General features: G+C 46.0%; 1 protein-coding gene across 9 annotated transcripts in view; it reads right to left on the bottom strand.

Moving 5' to 3' along the window:
- Nucleotides 1-16,982, bottom strand: part of LOC146206484 (uncharacterized) — a 252,153-nt gene that overhangs the window by 33,634 nt on the left and 201,537 nt on the right. For 4 of the 9 annotated variants that reach the window (XM_084591193.1, XM_084591202.1, XM_084591201.1 and 1 more), the window contains 10 exons: nt 9,464-10,445; nt 8,905-9,073; nt 8,540-8,614; nt 8,251-8,378; nt 8,038-8,164; nt 7,710-7,945; nt 5,629-7,382; nt 2,459-2,639; nt 401-777; nt 105-343 (listed from right to left, as the gene is read on the bottom strand). In XM_084591193.1, coding sequence (XP_084447319.1) covers nt 105-343; nt 401-777; nt 2,459-2,639; nt 5,629-7,382; nt 7,710-7,945; nt 8,038-8,164; nt 8,251-8,378; nt 8,540-8,614; nt 8,905-9,073; nt 9,464-10,445 — 4,268 coding nt within the window. The remainder of the gene's footprint in view (nt 1-104; nt 344-400; nt 778-2,458; nt 2,640-5,628; nt 7,383-7,709; nt 7,946-8,037; nt 8,165-8,250; nt 8,379-8,539; nt 8,615-8,904; nt 9,074-9,463; nt 10,446-16,982) is intronic. The other 5 variants (XM_084591194.1, XM_084591195.1, XM_084591196.1 and 2 more) reach the window with 5 other exon arrangements.

The raw sequence follows: 16,982 nt of genomic DNA, 5'->3' as shown, positions 1-16,982 counted from the left end.
TAAGCAAACCAACTTTACCCCTGCACTCAGATGAAGGCAGGAAACTGCTTAAAATGAGTGCAATCAGGAATAACTGCCATTCCCATCTCTGCAATACTACTCACCTTGCAGAGCCCATTGGAAGAGTTCTTCTTGCTGTCAGTGTCGCAACCACGCATGACACAGTGGCACCTGCTGGGAATGTTCCACTCCTTGCGTATTTCGTGCATGTCTTTGCCAATGTCCCAGAGAGCTTTGCCCGCTATTATCTGGGTCATCATCAACTTCTTCTGCTCATGAGGCTGTTTGTTGGTACATAGCAGCCACTGGTACTCATCCCTGTCCTTCTGGGGCGTTTCCTCAGCTGCAAGGAAGTCCAAACATCAACATCTTGCACACCTCAAGCAAGGAACAGGCTCACCTTTCACAGTGCCCAATTTCTTGGCCTTGTAGCAGTCTATACACACCACAAAGCCACACTTGTGACACACCCAGTGAATGTTGAAGAGTGTAGTCTCGCAGACATCACACATTTCTCTCACACCCTGAACAACACGCTTCCATGACATGGTCTGTCCGTCACCCATGTGTAGAACAGACTGGGCATCCCGCTCTTGTTTCACGAGATCACAAAACTGGTCGCCCACGTGGGACAGTATGATTTTAGCAGTGGTCACATTCAAATCCCGTGGAGGATTGCCTGATGGAGGCACCCATAACTTCAAGTCTGCTTCCGAAGCATCATCCGGCTGAGAAAAACCTCTATTCAGAATTGTGCCATTTTTGTTATAACGTAGCCTGGAAAAAAAAAAAAAAAAGGAAGAAGAAGAAGAAGATGAGAGATTGTGCACTTTTACAACAAGAAGAACCAATGTACTATGGTCCCAAGAAAAACTTGCTAGTCTTCCGTTGCACGCCCGCGAAGTGGTCGCCGCAGTAATGCATGCAGTGGTAGCGCTGTACGTAGTCTGGATGCGGTCGGCCAGCGGGTGCACGGGTGAGCTGCCGGCAGTGCACGGCTGAGCAATATAGTTTAGCTGCTTTCGTTGGCCTCGGTTTTCATTTTCGCACAGGAATACTGCTTTAGATTACCAGAAAAGGATGCATTTAGACATCGCTGTTAATTACGAGTTTACCGCCTTTTCAAATTATCTTCGTGGTGCAGATCTAGTGTATGCGTGATTACGGCATATATTTGCAAACACATTTCTCCACTATTTTTTTACTATGCATCATTAGGCGAGTTGGTGCATCTTGAATTTAGGAAAACATAACAGTGCAAGGCATGCAACCACAAGATACAAGAGAACATAGCGTGACAATGCGTGTCACGTGTTCGCTTGTGTCTTGTGGTTGCATGATTTGCGCTGTTAAGTTTCCTAAATTTACTATGCATCTTTCATGTTATGCTATCTACGTGCCCTATCGGTTTTATTTCTTACGGCTGCAGATCCGTTATACGGCAGTCAGTCATACCGCACGCAGCCCGCACCTACATATATTTTACTTTTTTTTTTCTTTAGTAAAGCACCACCCCTTACCATACTACTCTTTCTGCAGTGCCCTGAACGAAATGATGACACAATAATAAGACTGAGTCTTCAAATTCTTATTCAGCGCATAAGTCAAAATTACATGTAACACTTCAGAAAGAAAAGTATACAATGGGGGCTATGCAAAGCTGAAATCGACAAACATTCATAAATGTATATGTACAAGATTATATACAACATTATTTTGCAACACACACAACTGTTGCATTTTTCTTCGCCCGACGAGATTAATTGCAATTGAACATGAAAAAAAAAACAAAAAGGTCACTTCTTTACGCTTTGTCTCATAGCTACGTTAGTTGCATCTGCGAAGCTTGAAAAGTTTGAATATTTGCTGCTTTTCTGCCCTCTCACTGTTTAGTGGCCGCCACATACACGTGCAGACCTATTCATTCTCCAAAGCGGATCTGCGGCATATCCCTCCCTTGTAATAAAGGGTTCATTCTTACTCATATATTTTCTGCCTGCTTCTAACCGCATCACTCGTCGTTCATGCCATCAGGTTTAGCATATAATTTTTCTAGGCCTCTGTTTACAGCAGACGACGCGCTGCAGTCTGTGCCGATTGCACGTGAACGAACAGGATTTTTTTCTGCTGGGCTGCCTACGAAAAGGGCTATGTATTCAACATTCACCTTGTTGTCGACGGTAACACAGCTTGAGAAAACTACGCATTGAAAGCATAATTTCAAGTGCTCCTGTCACAACAAGCAAAATAAAACATGCATGAAACCGCCAACGACATACGACCGCTCGCAGCATTGCCAGGTAGGAGCAACGCCAGCAGCAAGGAAGTCAACCGCACTCAGACTGCGTGCATTGCCACTGTCGCATGCATTACGAGAGCAGACCCCTCTCCGTAGGGATGAGCACGGAGATGGAAGACTACCAAGTTTTTCCAGGGACCATAAATGTACTCTACTCACTTTCTGAATGCAAAGAAGCGACAAAAGATGTTCATTTTCTTGTTTCTCTGGTTTGGAGTCATTCGGCACTCCCTGCACTTTGGAAGTTTAAGAGAAGTAATTTCGTAGCAGGGTACATCTTGAAGGAATTCCTCTCCCGTCCTTTTCAGCTGGGCAATCAACTCCTTGTCGGACAATCGTGCTGAAAGTAAAAAGAAAACAGATATAAAGGCAAAACATGTCAGAAGTTGATAGTCAACAATCTCAAGGAGAGAGGGGGGGGGGGGGGGGGAGAGACGCGAGAGAGAGAGAGAATGTTTGTGATTGCTTTAGCAACAATAATACTTCCTCTTAAAAAGATAATAAAAAAAAAACCCCAAAATGAATGGGAAGTTGTTAGACAGTTCTATAAAATCATTCGCAGAGGCTAGAACCTGCAGCTCTGACCCATTTTCAGGGTCCCTCTGCCCATTTTTCAAGTGCATGATGCATCAAACCCCGGTGTCTCATGCTGTTGAGCTCTAGCAAGGCAGAAGCATTACGCTTTTTCTCTCCAAGACTGGCTCTGTCACATTGTAAACTCCCCAAAAGTAATAATAAAAACAATTTTCAACCACAAACAAGATCTTTCATTGGGCTTTCACATCGTACGGTGCTATTTTGTCAACGCCATCGGCTGCCAGTGCGCCAATACAATACCATGTGTTCTGCAATGCATAAAACATCTTTCAGTTCCTTGTTCAGATGAATGCCAAGAAGAAACACTATTTTCAATCTCAAATTCGATGCAGAAAGCGTTTGGCCAAAGCATAAATGCATGCTCTTGTCACACTGGAAGATTTCATGAAGGAAAGAAGCCAACAGTCGGCGAGGCCAAGGAAAGCATTGGGGATTATGTTTTATGTCTTTTTTTTTTAATTTTTACTTGGATAATTACAGAAAATGAGTATTGTAGTCTGCTTAGGGTAAAGATAATTAAACACAAAGTAGAAGAAAAAACAACGTGCCAATGGTGGGGACCGAACCCACGACCTCCAAATATTGCGTCCGATGCTCTTCCAACTGAGCTACATCGGCCGCTGTCCCCCCTGCTACTTTCTCGGGTATTAATGTTGTCTGTATACGAACCTTGAGAGTGTTCACCAGCGCCACCCTCAACCATAGTGGCGGACGTGGAACATCCTGTGTTACCGCCAGCGTCACGTAGAACGTGATCACGAGTGAGGGCGAAAGCTGTGCTAGAACCCTCTTACGCTAGAACCCTCTTACGGGTCGGGTAAGGGGGCGCCGGTTGTCGGGCTAAGCCATCCCGACCCGTCCGGATTTACATTAACTCGTTTCTGTTGGGAATAGTCGGTAAAAGATCGCTGCTACATCGTGCGTCAAGCCAGTCAGGTGCAGGCGGGAGAGGAGGAAGAGGGAAAATGCTTAGGAACAGCTCACGGTCCCGTCCCTGACCAGCAAGGAGGAGGCGCCTGCCCGGCGCATCAGCATATGCATGACCCTCGCCCAGTGGGTAGGGTCGAGCCAACCCAACCCGCGTCCAGTATCTGCTCCCCAAGAATACCCAAAAAATCTTAGTAGTAGTAGTTACTATTAATGTGCTAAGTTGTGAAGCAGATAACAGTAGCTCTAATGCCAGGTGGCTGTGTGTCAACCAACGAATTTTGGCCCATTCAAACCACTAAATCTTTAAAAATTATCGATATCAAAAAGCTCAGATTTCTACTGCAAAGGATCACAGGCACTCCCTCTGCCAGCGATGAGCAAGCACTCCTGGCTTGAGATGCTCCATTACAGATCGAACTGCCCCGGGTCAACAATTCTAATTTATCGAAGAGAGGAATACAGAAATGTCCAGCACTTTTATTGCATTTGTTTTCATGATAAGTACTGTTATCATAAACTTTAAACGAGTTCTGAGTGACGGCAGTGTGATTTTCAATGCCTTCCAACTTGAAAGGATCGCAACTTTGGCCATGCCTGGTATCTGTAATAACCGGCGCACAGAACTGTCCTACCAAGCAATCTAACTTGTGGCAATATTCTAAACAGTGACTCAGTGTGATCAACTTGTGAACTCCTTAAACCTCACAAGCTATTGCTTTGTTTTCTAGTCAGTAATGATGCGCCTTTAAATGTGCCTTCACACACCCTATGCAATTACGGAGAGGGTCGCAAATCATGAACTATTATCAGCATACAGTGTGTTCCCATTATCTAGTACCCAGTGGTTACATTCCTAAAAATGCACTTGGTAGGAGGAATTGTAGCCTAGACTGAGTGCAAGCAGCAGTGCATGCAGCTACAAAGTAAACTTTACTCAGAATTTTCTATTAGGATCATGAAACAGGTGAAACAAGTGTAGTTGTGCCGTAGACTGGGTAATTATGCTAAATAACACTGAAAAAAATTTCAACACTACAATGTCCTTTATATTTTTAAATATTAAATATTCAGGCTCATTTTTGACTAGCACCCACTATCTTCTGTTTGTGAATCTGCACAGATTCACAAACAGCCTACAGGGAATTTCCCCTTGGCATCATCCCACGCAAGGCCACACACGTACTAGAACACATACCCACTCCACAACACTTCATAACTGTCACGTGGGGGCCTGGGCACGAGGATCTTCTCGGTAATCGGCGCATTCATGTGTACGCTCCAGAAATCTTTCAGAGTGGCAGTGGCGACAATGACATACCCGATTACGAGGTCATGATGTACTGCATTGAGAGTACGCGCGTTTACCAACCACCACACCGCTCCCTCGACTAAAAAGAGAGGCAGTCCAGAGGCAGCTTCAGACATGTTTTGCCAGTGACAATGGCCTGCATGCACCCGGCCTTATACTCCACTCACTGTTCAACCTGTCAGGCTTGCCCGCAACTACAGTCTTTCGTGCTCATCCTGGACCCACCTCGCGCTCTTCTTGGGAGAACACTCTGCTTGCCGCCAGCCTGATAAACTAGTGAAGATTGGTCACCCGGGTGAGGCGGAGGACAGAGGGCTCCTGGACATTCAGGAGCCCTCCCAAAGAGCTTTTATTATATATATAAATAAAGTCCATTCCTCCTCCTCCTTGCTATCTTGAGAAAAGTACTTCATAGGATGGTATGAAAAACGGTATGAAGTTATGAAAAACATTCTAGCTGTTCTAAATAGCAATTGTGTTAAAGGCTCATTACCTTGCTTCTTTCGAGGTACGGCGGCTACTTCATCTGCAGGTTCGTGCCTGATGCCTTTGGGCCTCCTCCCTCGCCTTCGTGAAATCATCTCCTGTTTTTCTTCTTTCTTTGGGGAGCTCTCCTCAGGAGCTGCGTCGCTATTGCTCTCACTGTTTCCTCTTTGCCTTTTGCTACTCAACTTCTCTCTGCCTGTAGAAGCACGCTTCCTGGAAACTCTCGTCTTGCGACTCACTGCTGCTTTCTCAGCCTCTGATGCAGAACTCGAGCTGCAGTCATCCCTTACAGAGCTGCTCGCTTCAGCGTCATGGCCATTGATGGTCGTCTTGATCACTGCTGGCTCCTGCTTGATATTTACAGGTGAGGCACAGGCGCTACTAGCTTCCAGTCGCATTTCTCCATCCAGAGGCTTCTTATCCTCAATTTCAGAATGCCGCTGCAACCATGCCTTTTTCAGTTTCGTGTGGTTGCTGCTGCTATTGCTGATTGTCGTGCTGGCACTCGGTGCAGGGCTTGGAGTGACCCGTGTGTCAGAGTCAGACTCGTGCACAATAGATGAACCACCGCCCAGGCTGCCAGGTTTGCTATCCTCCCCAGAGGCAGGTGAAGGGGCATTTGGAGGCCGAACCTTTGTTCTTGCCTTCTTGTAGAATGCCTGGTAGCTGTCCTGGCCAGTGGAAGCCTGCTGCTGAACAAAAGGTTGTGATGGTGTCATTTGCTGAGAAGAGGATGGTTGTGGCACCTGCTGCTGTACAGGTGGTGGTGCCTGCTGCTGTGGAATGGCAGCAGAGAAGGGCCTAAAGGTGTCTTGCTGAGAAGTTGCAACTGCTGGTAACTGCACAGGTGTTGTAGTAGCTGACGTAACCAGAGGGGAAAGACCTTCTGGTGCCATGGCACCTGCTGGTGGAGTGGCCACTGATGCAGGTACTGAGCACTGAATTGGTGATGGGCTCTCCTCGCGATTTGGCAACTTTAACTGCTCTGGCTCACGTGTTGCCTTGCGTCGACCTGGAGATTGGGCACCCTGCTGCAAGTTCAGTGGCTGAGGCAATGGTGGCGTCAACCGGGGAGGGGTGGAACTGGTTGGTGGTAGGTGCACTGATGATGACCGGGACTGAGAAAGGGGACGCCCATGCACTGGGCCATATGAGAGCTTAGGCTCTTGATGCTGGCCCGGGCGACAGACTGGGGTACCTGTTGTGATGCCGGGCACGGAACGCAGGTACTGTGTCGAACTTTGCGCAGAAACTTGACCTCCGGGGGAAGACTGCAGCACACCTGGGGGTAGCAACTTGGAGCCTTGTGTAGTTGGAGTAGCTGGTGTGTAGAGGGGGTTAGGCACCAGGCCTTGTTGGATCAAACTGTACGAATATGGCTGTGATGCCTTAGCAGGCTGGCTGCTATTACTGCTGCTACTGCTGCTGTAGCTTCCTGGACCAGGTGACGGTGTACTCAGAGGAGAGTCTTGACGAGAGCGCGAACACTTGACAAGGTTCTGAGCTTCTTCCTGAGGAAAACTTGCAGAACACCTTGAAAGGGAACCTTGGTGTGCTGGCGCAGGGCCAGCAGAGTTGTACTCATATGGTCGGAAGGTTCCTGGTGTGGACATTGCTGGACTAACACGGTCTTTAACGGGAGGCTTCGGACTTCCCCTCTGGCCACCAGGTGTTGTTGAGCGATCAAAGCGTAGGTCCTTTTCTATCCGGGGTAAGTGGGAAGGCGAAGAAACGAGGGGCTGGCGATTCACAATGGTTTGACTGAAAAAAAAAAAAAGTGTGTGTGGGGGGGGGGGGGAGATTGCATGTAGTTATATGAAGTTTTGTGCCATGCCAAATAAAGCTAATATGGTTATCATGGGCTAAACATAAGGTTAACGAGCCTGTTGTGTTAAGTGATAATGTTTTGATGCCTATAGCTGGCTTAAAATGTTGGCTTTCTTGAGAAATTTAAAAGCATGAAAAATTGACAAGTGCTTGTTTACCTAAAAACAACATTGGATAAAGTTACATGTGCTGACTGCAAATGAGCAAAATGCAGCAATCATGTAGACACCAGCTTTCAAATGAAAATCCTCTTTACCATACCTATGATGAGACTTGGATTCCTCTCTGGCTTTGAGCTGGGCTTGAGTTATGTACATCTGAGGAAATGGCTGGTAACCATAGAGGTTGAAGCTGGGCTCTCCTTTTGAGGTGGCCACTGTGACTGATGAAGTTGATGGAACAGCAGGGCTGGACACCTTTTGTGACAGGTTAGAACCAGGAAGCATTTGATTTGTCTTTGGTGATGACCGGGCAGGGATCTCCAGCTTCGGCTTTGACTGTTCGCAACATAAAGTGATGCATGTAAGTTAAGGCACTAATACACCCCCCCCCCCCCCCCCACCCCCCCCAGCTCACAAAACAATCATACTTCAGAATAAGGGATCCGGTGATGTGCAGAAGCCTGCCCCTGGCGTTCCAACCTCTGTTGCTGCTGGACTATTGACAACCAATGCTCATTGTCTCCAGCTGCCCGCATGGGAGCTTCCATAGAATACCTGGAGAAAACAATGCAAATTATTATAAAGGTCTCTGAAACGCATGACAGCAGAGAAGATAATGAAAATAAGCATGATAAGATTACTTTTCATGCTGATCGAGCTCCTGCTTTTCTCGCTGCTTGTCAGACTGTGCAATTACAGAGCTGCTTGATGTGTTGACAGCCTTTGAGTAGGGCAAACTGGCAATGTGGCTCCAGCCTGGCCTTGGCTGCTAACAGTCAGAAAAAAAAAAAAGAGTGCAAATTTCCACAAATTTCATACAACATCCAAGGCCTCTAGCAGGCTGGCCAATACATCTCAAGCTACAGAACTGCTTTGTTAGTAAATTTATCGGTGAGTGGGCCAAGAGGAAAGACATGCAATGCCACGTACGATGCAACCTGTCTTGGGAGAATCTAGATGATTTTGATGTGGATTTTGAGCCACAGACATCATTCTGCCATATGTCTGGAAGGTATAAAATAACGACACTGAGTCACTCGAGCATAACACTATTAATACGCTTGTTTCACTGTACACTGAGGATAACTCTGATGTGAGAGGATGAGCTAACTTGTCGAGTGAGTAAGGACAGGGTAAAGGTACAATGGTACGAAGTGCCACAACTAAATGGCAAGCTTCTTAATGTAGCGCTGTCTGCCTGCATATAAAAGCTACTACTGCAGCACAAGGGGCACCAAACGTACCCCCCCCCCCCCCCTCCCCCTTCTCACTCCCTCCCTTGCTTCAACACTCACCTTTTGACTAGCCAAACGAAGAGACTCTTCAAAATGCTGCTGCACAGCATCACGCTGGGCACGCTCCTGCTCCTCCTTGTGACGCTCCTGCCGCTCTTTCTCTGCCTTTTCACGTTCAAGCATTTCAGACTTCTCACGCTCCCGTTTCTCCTCCTCTTCTCTCCGCTCCCTGGAAGAGCCGCATTTAGCCAGTTCCATAAGGCAATTACCACAGCCCACTATCACCCTACATGCAGAGCACTGAATTATTTTCACAGCAACTTATTTTGGCAGCCTATAAGAGAAAATCTGATAAAAATCGAGTGCAGTAGTTGTTATGCAAGGTTATTTGTGTACGTGTGTGCATACATGGTGGGTTGTGAAGGGAAACTTTTAACCTTTACGGCTGACATAAAAAGCAGCTCAGGCCTGCTAGAAAAATTAATAGGAATAGCTGTTGTACATTTACAGCCCGCATTAGAAAGTCAACACAGCAAACAGCAATACTGCCCCTACTCACACAGCAACCAGAAAAGAAAGGGTGGGAAAAGAAAGTATATGCAGAGTCAGAGCGTGATACCTTGCACACCTTTCAAGCATGTTCTGCCTCTCCTGGGATGCTCGTGCTTCTTGCAGTTGGGCCATATTCCAGGCAGTCTGGGCAGGTGGAAGGCTAGGCATTTTCGGGGTCCAAAGCATGTCGACATATGGGCCTGGGGCATTGGCCATAAGCAGCTGCTGGTACGCAAGTGGGCTGCTCAGTGGGTCCACATGGCCCAGCACACCCGAGCCCGACTGCAGCCCATAGACAAGTGGACGTGCACCAGGCTGCTGTACCCCAGGTCGCGGCTGGTATAGGCCTGCCGGTCCCTGCTGTGGCTGTGGCTGTTGCTGCTGCTGCATGAGCCGGGCGTGCTGCTGCTGTTGTTGCAGTGCGTCCAGATGCACAGCAGCAACACCTGGCGAGTCACGGTATGTGCGGCTGTCAGGGGGGCCCGGTCTTGCGCTGGGCTCGCTCTTCACGGGTCCTGCACTACTGCGCATGGTAGCCGACGGCGAGCCCTCTTCAGGGACGCCGTCTTCATGGGGGCGCTCTGCAGGAGCCGCCTTGGGCACCCTCACACACGCCGCATCATTGGCGGCACACTGCTGCAGCACACAGAGATTCTCGTCTGCACCGCCACGATTCTGGTCGGCCCCAGCAGGCCCCTCTGGAGATAAGCTGCCTTCCTCGATGGGAGGTGCCTCAACGCTCCCACTTGCAGGGGCAGCACTGCTTGCTACACGCTGCTCTGGTGGAGGATTCTCTTCCTTTATGGGAGGAGCCTCCTCAACAGCTGCTGTGACTGAGGCAGATGAGCTGCTGGTGCTAGGGACAGCTGCAGTGCTTACCACAGCCTGCTCTGGCGGAAAACTCTCTTCTTCGACAGCACTGCGCGGCTCAACATCAGCTTCTGCAACCCTGCTGGCGCTACTTGCAGAGGAAGCAGGAGGTGGGCTTTTCTTGTGGAACTCTTCCTCACGAACACACTTCCTCACAGCGGCTTTACGCCGTCGATCACCTGCATAGCAAGATTATTGCAACCTGCAGATCAACAAATGTCCCAATGGTGGTCTCAAATCAACGCGGACTTGTAAACGATAATGTACACCCTTACAATTTTTATTACACCACGCAAGCGTCAGCCATTGCGTGAAGCAGCACACGAAGTACAGGCCAGGACAACAGTTGTCTTCTAGGCTGCCCCCATAGGCAGCACGAGACGCACATTAAAAAACAGCGATTGAAATGATTTCCCAGAGCCGCGGCTGGTTTGATTAATAAGGTTCGGCATCCAAAGCCACATCACAGTAGAAGGCTACGGATAACTTCGACCACCCGCACAGACACCACACCTTGCATTTTGTTCATATGTTCCCGGAATTGTGCTGCCTTCACGGAACTAACCTGCATCCACCAGAATCTGCAGTGGAGAGCCCGAATTACTGAGCCACCACAGCTGAGCCTGCACACTTGGGATCCCCTAACTACCAAGCCACCGCACCAGGTAGCGCAACAAAGCTGCTCGATTATTTGTTCAAAAGGTTTGAAATATAGCAAAATCTCCACGCAATTGGAAGATGGGACAAGCATATACACTCTTTATAAGCATATATACGCATATAACCAACGAAAGCCTTGGTTTGGTTTACTTTGGGGGCTTTAAAGTGCCAAAGCAACTCGGGCTATGAGAGACGCCATAGTGGAAGGCTCTGGAAATTTCTACCACTTTAGGACGTGCACTGACATGACACAGCACATGGGTTTCTTGCTTTTAGTCTCTATCGAAAAGCGGCTGACGCAGCCGAGATTCGATTCCTTATCCTTCGAGCGCCCTAACCACTGCACCGCTACGGCGGGGCATTCAATTAAAGATAATTATGTATGAGTGTGATAATCACCACAGAAAGAAGGAAGTGGAAGTGAAGCATTAAAACATGATCAAAGAAAACAGAAGAGCAAGCCAGTTCCAGATCCCCTAAATTTTAGGATGAATTTGTTGCATGAATGCATTATTTTTACCTTTCTACAAAACAAACAAGCTGTCTGCTTAATAACTAATAAAAATAACTTCAAATTTAGACCACATGGAGAAACGTTCAGTAATGTAAAAAAATATGGTGCCCCTGAGCTGTGAAGCTGTATAAAGTGAAATTTTAAGAATGGATGGCAGCAAGTTTTGTGCAGCTGCTTCCCAATGTACAGTGTGCCAATCGCCTAGGAGAGGCACATGACCTAGGAGAGGCACATGACGGGAGCGCATTTAAGGAAAGTCGGCTTGGTGGGCAAGAGTCCTTTTCAGCCGGGTCTCCCAGCTGCAGGGCGAGGCGGGAAGCTACCCACTGCTATGCACTTTTTGCTTCAAATCGTTTTGGCCATATTCAGATTCGGCACAATATGCAGCACTCCTTAGCACACGTACCCATTAGCAATTTTTACCTTGAAAAAGGCAACAGTTTCGACAAGCATGCACACAATTATTTTTGTTCCATGAACTGGCACGGCCGGTTGCGGACGACCTGAAGTCCTACCAAACGCTTGAAACTGATAGGACTTTAAGCATGCTGGAAAACTGGCCAAGGCAGGCATTATACAGGCATCATTTTCTTTTATTTTTTTTCTGAAAATTTTCACAAAAGAGTGCTGAGCCCCACGAAGCATGGGCAGTTGTGAATGAAAAGCTTCGTGCTTCGCTGGATGATTTCCTTACTAAGTACAGGCATTTTTATTGCGTGTTATGTTTGGCCTGACACAGAAAAAAAAATTTCTGTCTAGTCGTGTAATTAGTCACCTGAACAGTGTTGTAAGGAAGCTAGCAATACCACGCGAATGAGTTCCGCAGTAAGGGAAGTAACAAAGCGCGATTTGTACCGCATAATATTTATGCAAGGCGTACAAATATTCATAAGTGCACTTACATGATTTCAATAAAACCACTTTTCGCTTGAGGCCTTTAAATGCGCTATATAATGATTCTGTCTAGGGATACAACTGTAGTCCTGTGATCATACTGCTGGCATGACCTTGGGAGCTGTCCTGTGAAAGAGCTAGCTCCTTCAACATGGCCTACTGAACTGGAATAAATTCAATGCTGCCAATGATCGCAAGCCGTCCAGGCCTTTTAGAGCGCGATCGATCAGCATTCAGCAAGATTCGTTCGGAAGGGCAATAAAGCAAACTAATACATGCTTGTTCGTTGCTCTTTGCACAGCTGAAAAACACATTTGGGCCACTTCTAGAATGGAAGAAGCACACGCTGCTGGTCATCTTCGATCCAACATCACATCACACTATGTGAGAGCATGACTATTGAGAAAAACACAGCTGTCCCCAGACGAGACCAAATCCTCCGCACCACGCCACCAGCAGCCGAAAGTTTTGCCCACCAGGTCAAGCCACCAGATACGTCATTCGTGACGTAGGCCAGGAAAGGTCTATTAGTGAAGCACCTTTATTCAACATGCTTAGCTGTTACACTTTGGTTGCACCATATCACATACAGCGCACAATTATTTTGTCTCTCGTACAGTACGGCAGCAACCTATGAAAAAGCAGCTTGTATCCTGCCATTCACTCAGGCTTTCACAAGCTGCAACAAACCAAAACAGAATTTATTTACAATTTTGCAGTCCATTTACTACTTTTTACATGCATTCTGGTTGATACAGTTCCCACCCAAAACATGCTGGCGAGGTTACTCGTACGCGATAAAAGCTGTCGGTTGATAATGAATCACTGCTGCATCTTACAGAACGCATTGCCTAGCACAATATTTTTCATCATTTGTGCCTTGTTAATAACCAATATATCCAACTAAATAAGACTATTCACTACAGATAGCCCTCACAATAAGTTTGCCTTAACTAAATCACAGCCAAGGTGAAACTGCTCAGAATTGCTGAGAAAATTGCGGCGATTGGATGCCGCTAAGACCAGCTAGTAAATGCCAAAATAAAAGAGAAGGAAGCTTGTTTATTAAGTATAGCACAACTCAGGAATATAAGATGTGTGTAACTGTCCCACCAGAAGAGGTGCGCAATATTTTTTCGTACTCCAGTTTAACTGTGTGCACTAGCTGCCAACAAGAAACAATACCTACACTGAAACTTTGTGGCATGTTTCATTTCTTTTCATTTTATTACCTTAAAGGCCCCTAAAAAGGAGTGTTACATAAGGGGTGGCAAGAGTAAAAATACATAACCACAATAACAGGAAAGTTTTGCCATTTTCGATGAACTGTGGTGTGCAAGTGATGAGAGCAATGTTGTCCGGAAGGCCGTTCCAGTCTGCAGCTGTTCGAGGAAAAAAGGAATTTGAAAACATGACGGTACGTGAGCGTGGACAGGCAACTTGTAGCTGATGGCTGGTGCGATGAGATATGCGTGCGGGGGGAACAATATAAGGTGCGATGCTCATAGGGCTGTGAAAAAGTTTGTGAAATAAAGATAGGCTGGCAATGCAACGACGGAGCGATAAGGGGGATAATCCGGATGCTGTTTTTAAGGAGGAAACTCTGATCTCATAAAATGAATAAAAGAGCGGCATGATTTTGAATAGATTCGAGGGCACTAATGAGGTAAGCTTGATGAGGATTCCAAATGGGCGATGCAAATTCTAGTTTGGACCTGACCAATGATTTGTAGGCTAATAACTTTATGTATTCGAGAGCATGATGAAGATAGAGCTTTAAGAAACCTAACGTCCTGTTTGCTGACTATATTATGTTAATAACATGCATACTCCAAGAAAGATCGCTACAAATTGTTATGCCTAAATACTTATATGATGGAGCTAGTTGTACGGGAACTTAAGAGATTATGTAAGGAAAAACCAGAGGGTTACGGCGACGGTTAATGGACAAAAGATTACACTTACGAGGGTTAAGTTCCATTAGCCACTCGTTACACCAGTCTTGAACAGCATTAAGATCGTTTTGAAGAGAAGATTGGTCAGCGGTGGTGAGAATAGCACGATACAGTACACAGTCGTCAGCAAACATACGTATGTTAGATGTTACTTTTGAGGGCAAATCATTAATGTATATGAGAAAGAGTAGCGGGCCAAGCACAGACCCCTGGGGGACGCCTGACGTTACTAAGAGTGAGTTAGAGTTCACATTGTTAACGGAGGCAATCTGAGAGCGATTAGTCAAGAACTCTTCAATCCACTTCAATATATCGGGGTGTAAATTTAATAGAGAAAGTTTTATCAGTAGGCGTTTATGAGGTACTTTATCAAAAACTTCAGCGAAATCTAAAAATATGACTTTAGTCTGTAGGTTAGAATCAAGGTTAGCATGCAGGTCATGAACGAATGTAGAAAGTTTGGTCTCGCAGGAGTAACCTCGGCGAAACCCGTGCTGAGCAGGATGGAAAAAATTGTTGGAATCAAGAAATGTCATGATGTGGGTATAGATGACATGTTCTATGATTTTGCAGGGGATACTAGTTAGCGAGATGGGACAGTAATTTAGTGGTGAGTTCTTGTTACCCGATTTGTAGACTGGAACAACCTTCCCATATTTCAATTCTTTGGGGAGTTGACTTGTAAGGACTGACTGAGTGAATAACAAGCACAACAGGGATGAACATATATCTTTGGTGTTAATCAGTATTTTGGCACTAATATTGTCAATTCCAGCCGAGGATGAAAGTTCAATGTTTTCTATTAGGGACAAAACTCCTGTTGAAGAAAATGTAAGAACAGGCATGGTATCCTGGATAATAGCCGGGCTTGGAGGAAATGTCGGATCTGTTTCATTGGTAAATACGGATGAAAAGGCTGTGCTGAACATGTTGGCGCATTAAGTTTCACAGATGGTAGCACCCGATGCGTCGGTGAGGGAAATAGTGAGTGTGTGCTGGGGGTTAATGACTTGCCAGAACCTGCGGTGGTTAGTAGTCAACATTTTAGGCAGATCGGTATGGAAAAAGGTGCATTTGGCTTCTCGAATATATAGTAAACCTTTGTTTCAGCTGCGTAATATTTGTTCCAAGCACTGACTAGGGCGTAACTTGGCCAAGCGGAAAAGATGCTTCTTTTTATTGTCAAGACGTTTGAGTGTGTTTGTGAACCAAGGGTTTTGAGGGTTAGTTCGTATATTTATGTTGGGAATAAACCTGTCAGCCAAATCTTCAATTTTCCTCTTAAACATGAACCAATTTTCGTGGACGGACCTTTGAAGAAAGTTAGGTAGAAATGCACGAAGTTCATTATTTATAGCAATATAGTTCCCTTTATGGTAAAGTCGGATTATTCGCTTACATGTTGCGCGTGAAGATGGTTTAATCGTGGAGCCGGCATGTATGACTTGGTGATCGCTGATACCTGGTAGATAGGTGATAGAATGAATGTATTCAGGGCTATCCGTTATTATTAGGTCGAGAATGTTAACGCAGTCATCCGTTACACGGGTTGGTTCGGATATTAATTGAACGAGATTAAAATAAGGCAAACGTCAAGAAAATCATTAGCAACCCTGTTACCTGTAGCGGTTAGATTATGCCAGTCGATAAAGGGAAAATTAAAATCACCGAATAGGACAGTGCACGTGTTAGGGTGCTTGGTTTTAATTTCATTTAATGCAAGTTTTTGGGGAAAATCTGGGCTGCTAGGAGGCCTGTAGCAAATGCCTATCACAACAAACTTTGGTGAAGCATGACACAAGACCCATAATATTTCAATATCCGATGAAAGGTGAATGGCCGTGCATGATAGCTCCTGTGCAGTTGCAATAAGTACCCCCCCTCCCCTTCTATCTGGACGATCTTTACGGAAAGCACGGAATTTAGGCAGGTCGGCAAGGACTTCACCATCGGAAACGTCACTACTTAGCCACGTTTCTGTCAAGATTAGTAGGTTGCTGGAGGATGATGCGACGATATTAATGTCGTGCTTTGAAGTCAAACTGCGGATGTTAGTAAAGATCGCTGACAATGGAAGTGCTTGTGCATGTTTAGAACAGCCTGTCGATTTGTGATGAGTTGGTTGCTATTTCACCTCTTTTACGGTTTGTGAGGATTCATCGAATGTGTATTGTTTGGGACCAATGTGTTAAGTTTTGAAGCGTAAGGAGAACTTATCGGTTACTGATCTGGCAAAGGCTAGAAGATGTTTAAGAGCGTTACATACAGGAAGGAAAAAATCTTTGCCGATACTGTAGTTAATGCCTTTTAGTTTGATGCCTAAGGAAAGGATGCTTTCTTTGGTTTTGGATGAGGTGAATTTCACGATAATCAGCCTTTTACGATCAGTTGAGTGGCCTCCAAGGCTGTGAGCACGCTCGATTAGATTAGGTTCGAGGCAAAATCTAGTTGGGTGGAGCAGTGGCGAATGACTGTTTCTTCCGAGTCTGCATACGTTTCAGCAGGGTTAGCGTCGGGAATATTGTAAAATATGAGGTTGTTGCGACGAGAGCGATTCTCAGCATCGTCCACACGTGCTTCCAGCTTGTCAACCTTGCAGGCAAGTTCAGAGTTTTCAGGGCGTCTATTTCGGAATGGAGAGTGGAAAGTGAAGCGTAGTGTGATTCCAGAGCGTCCATGCATTTGTTTAAGTC

Source organism: Amblyomma maculatum, chromosome 1 (assembly GCF_055883805.1).
Source record: "Amblyomma maculatum isolate TAMU_Amacu chromosome 1, ASM5588380v1, whole genome shotgun sequence".
NCBI lineage: Eukaryota > Metazoa > Arthropoda > Arachnida > Ixodida > Ixodidae > Amblyomma > Amblyomma maculatum.
Note: the sequence above shows the minus strand (reverse complement) of the source record. Positions and strands in the feature narration are given on the sequence as shown.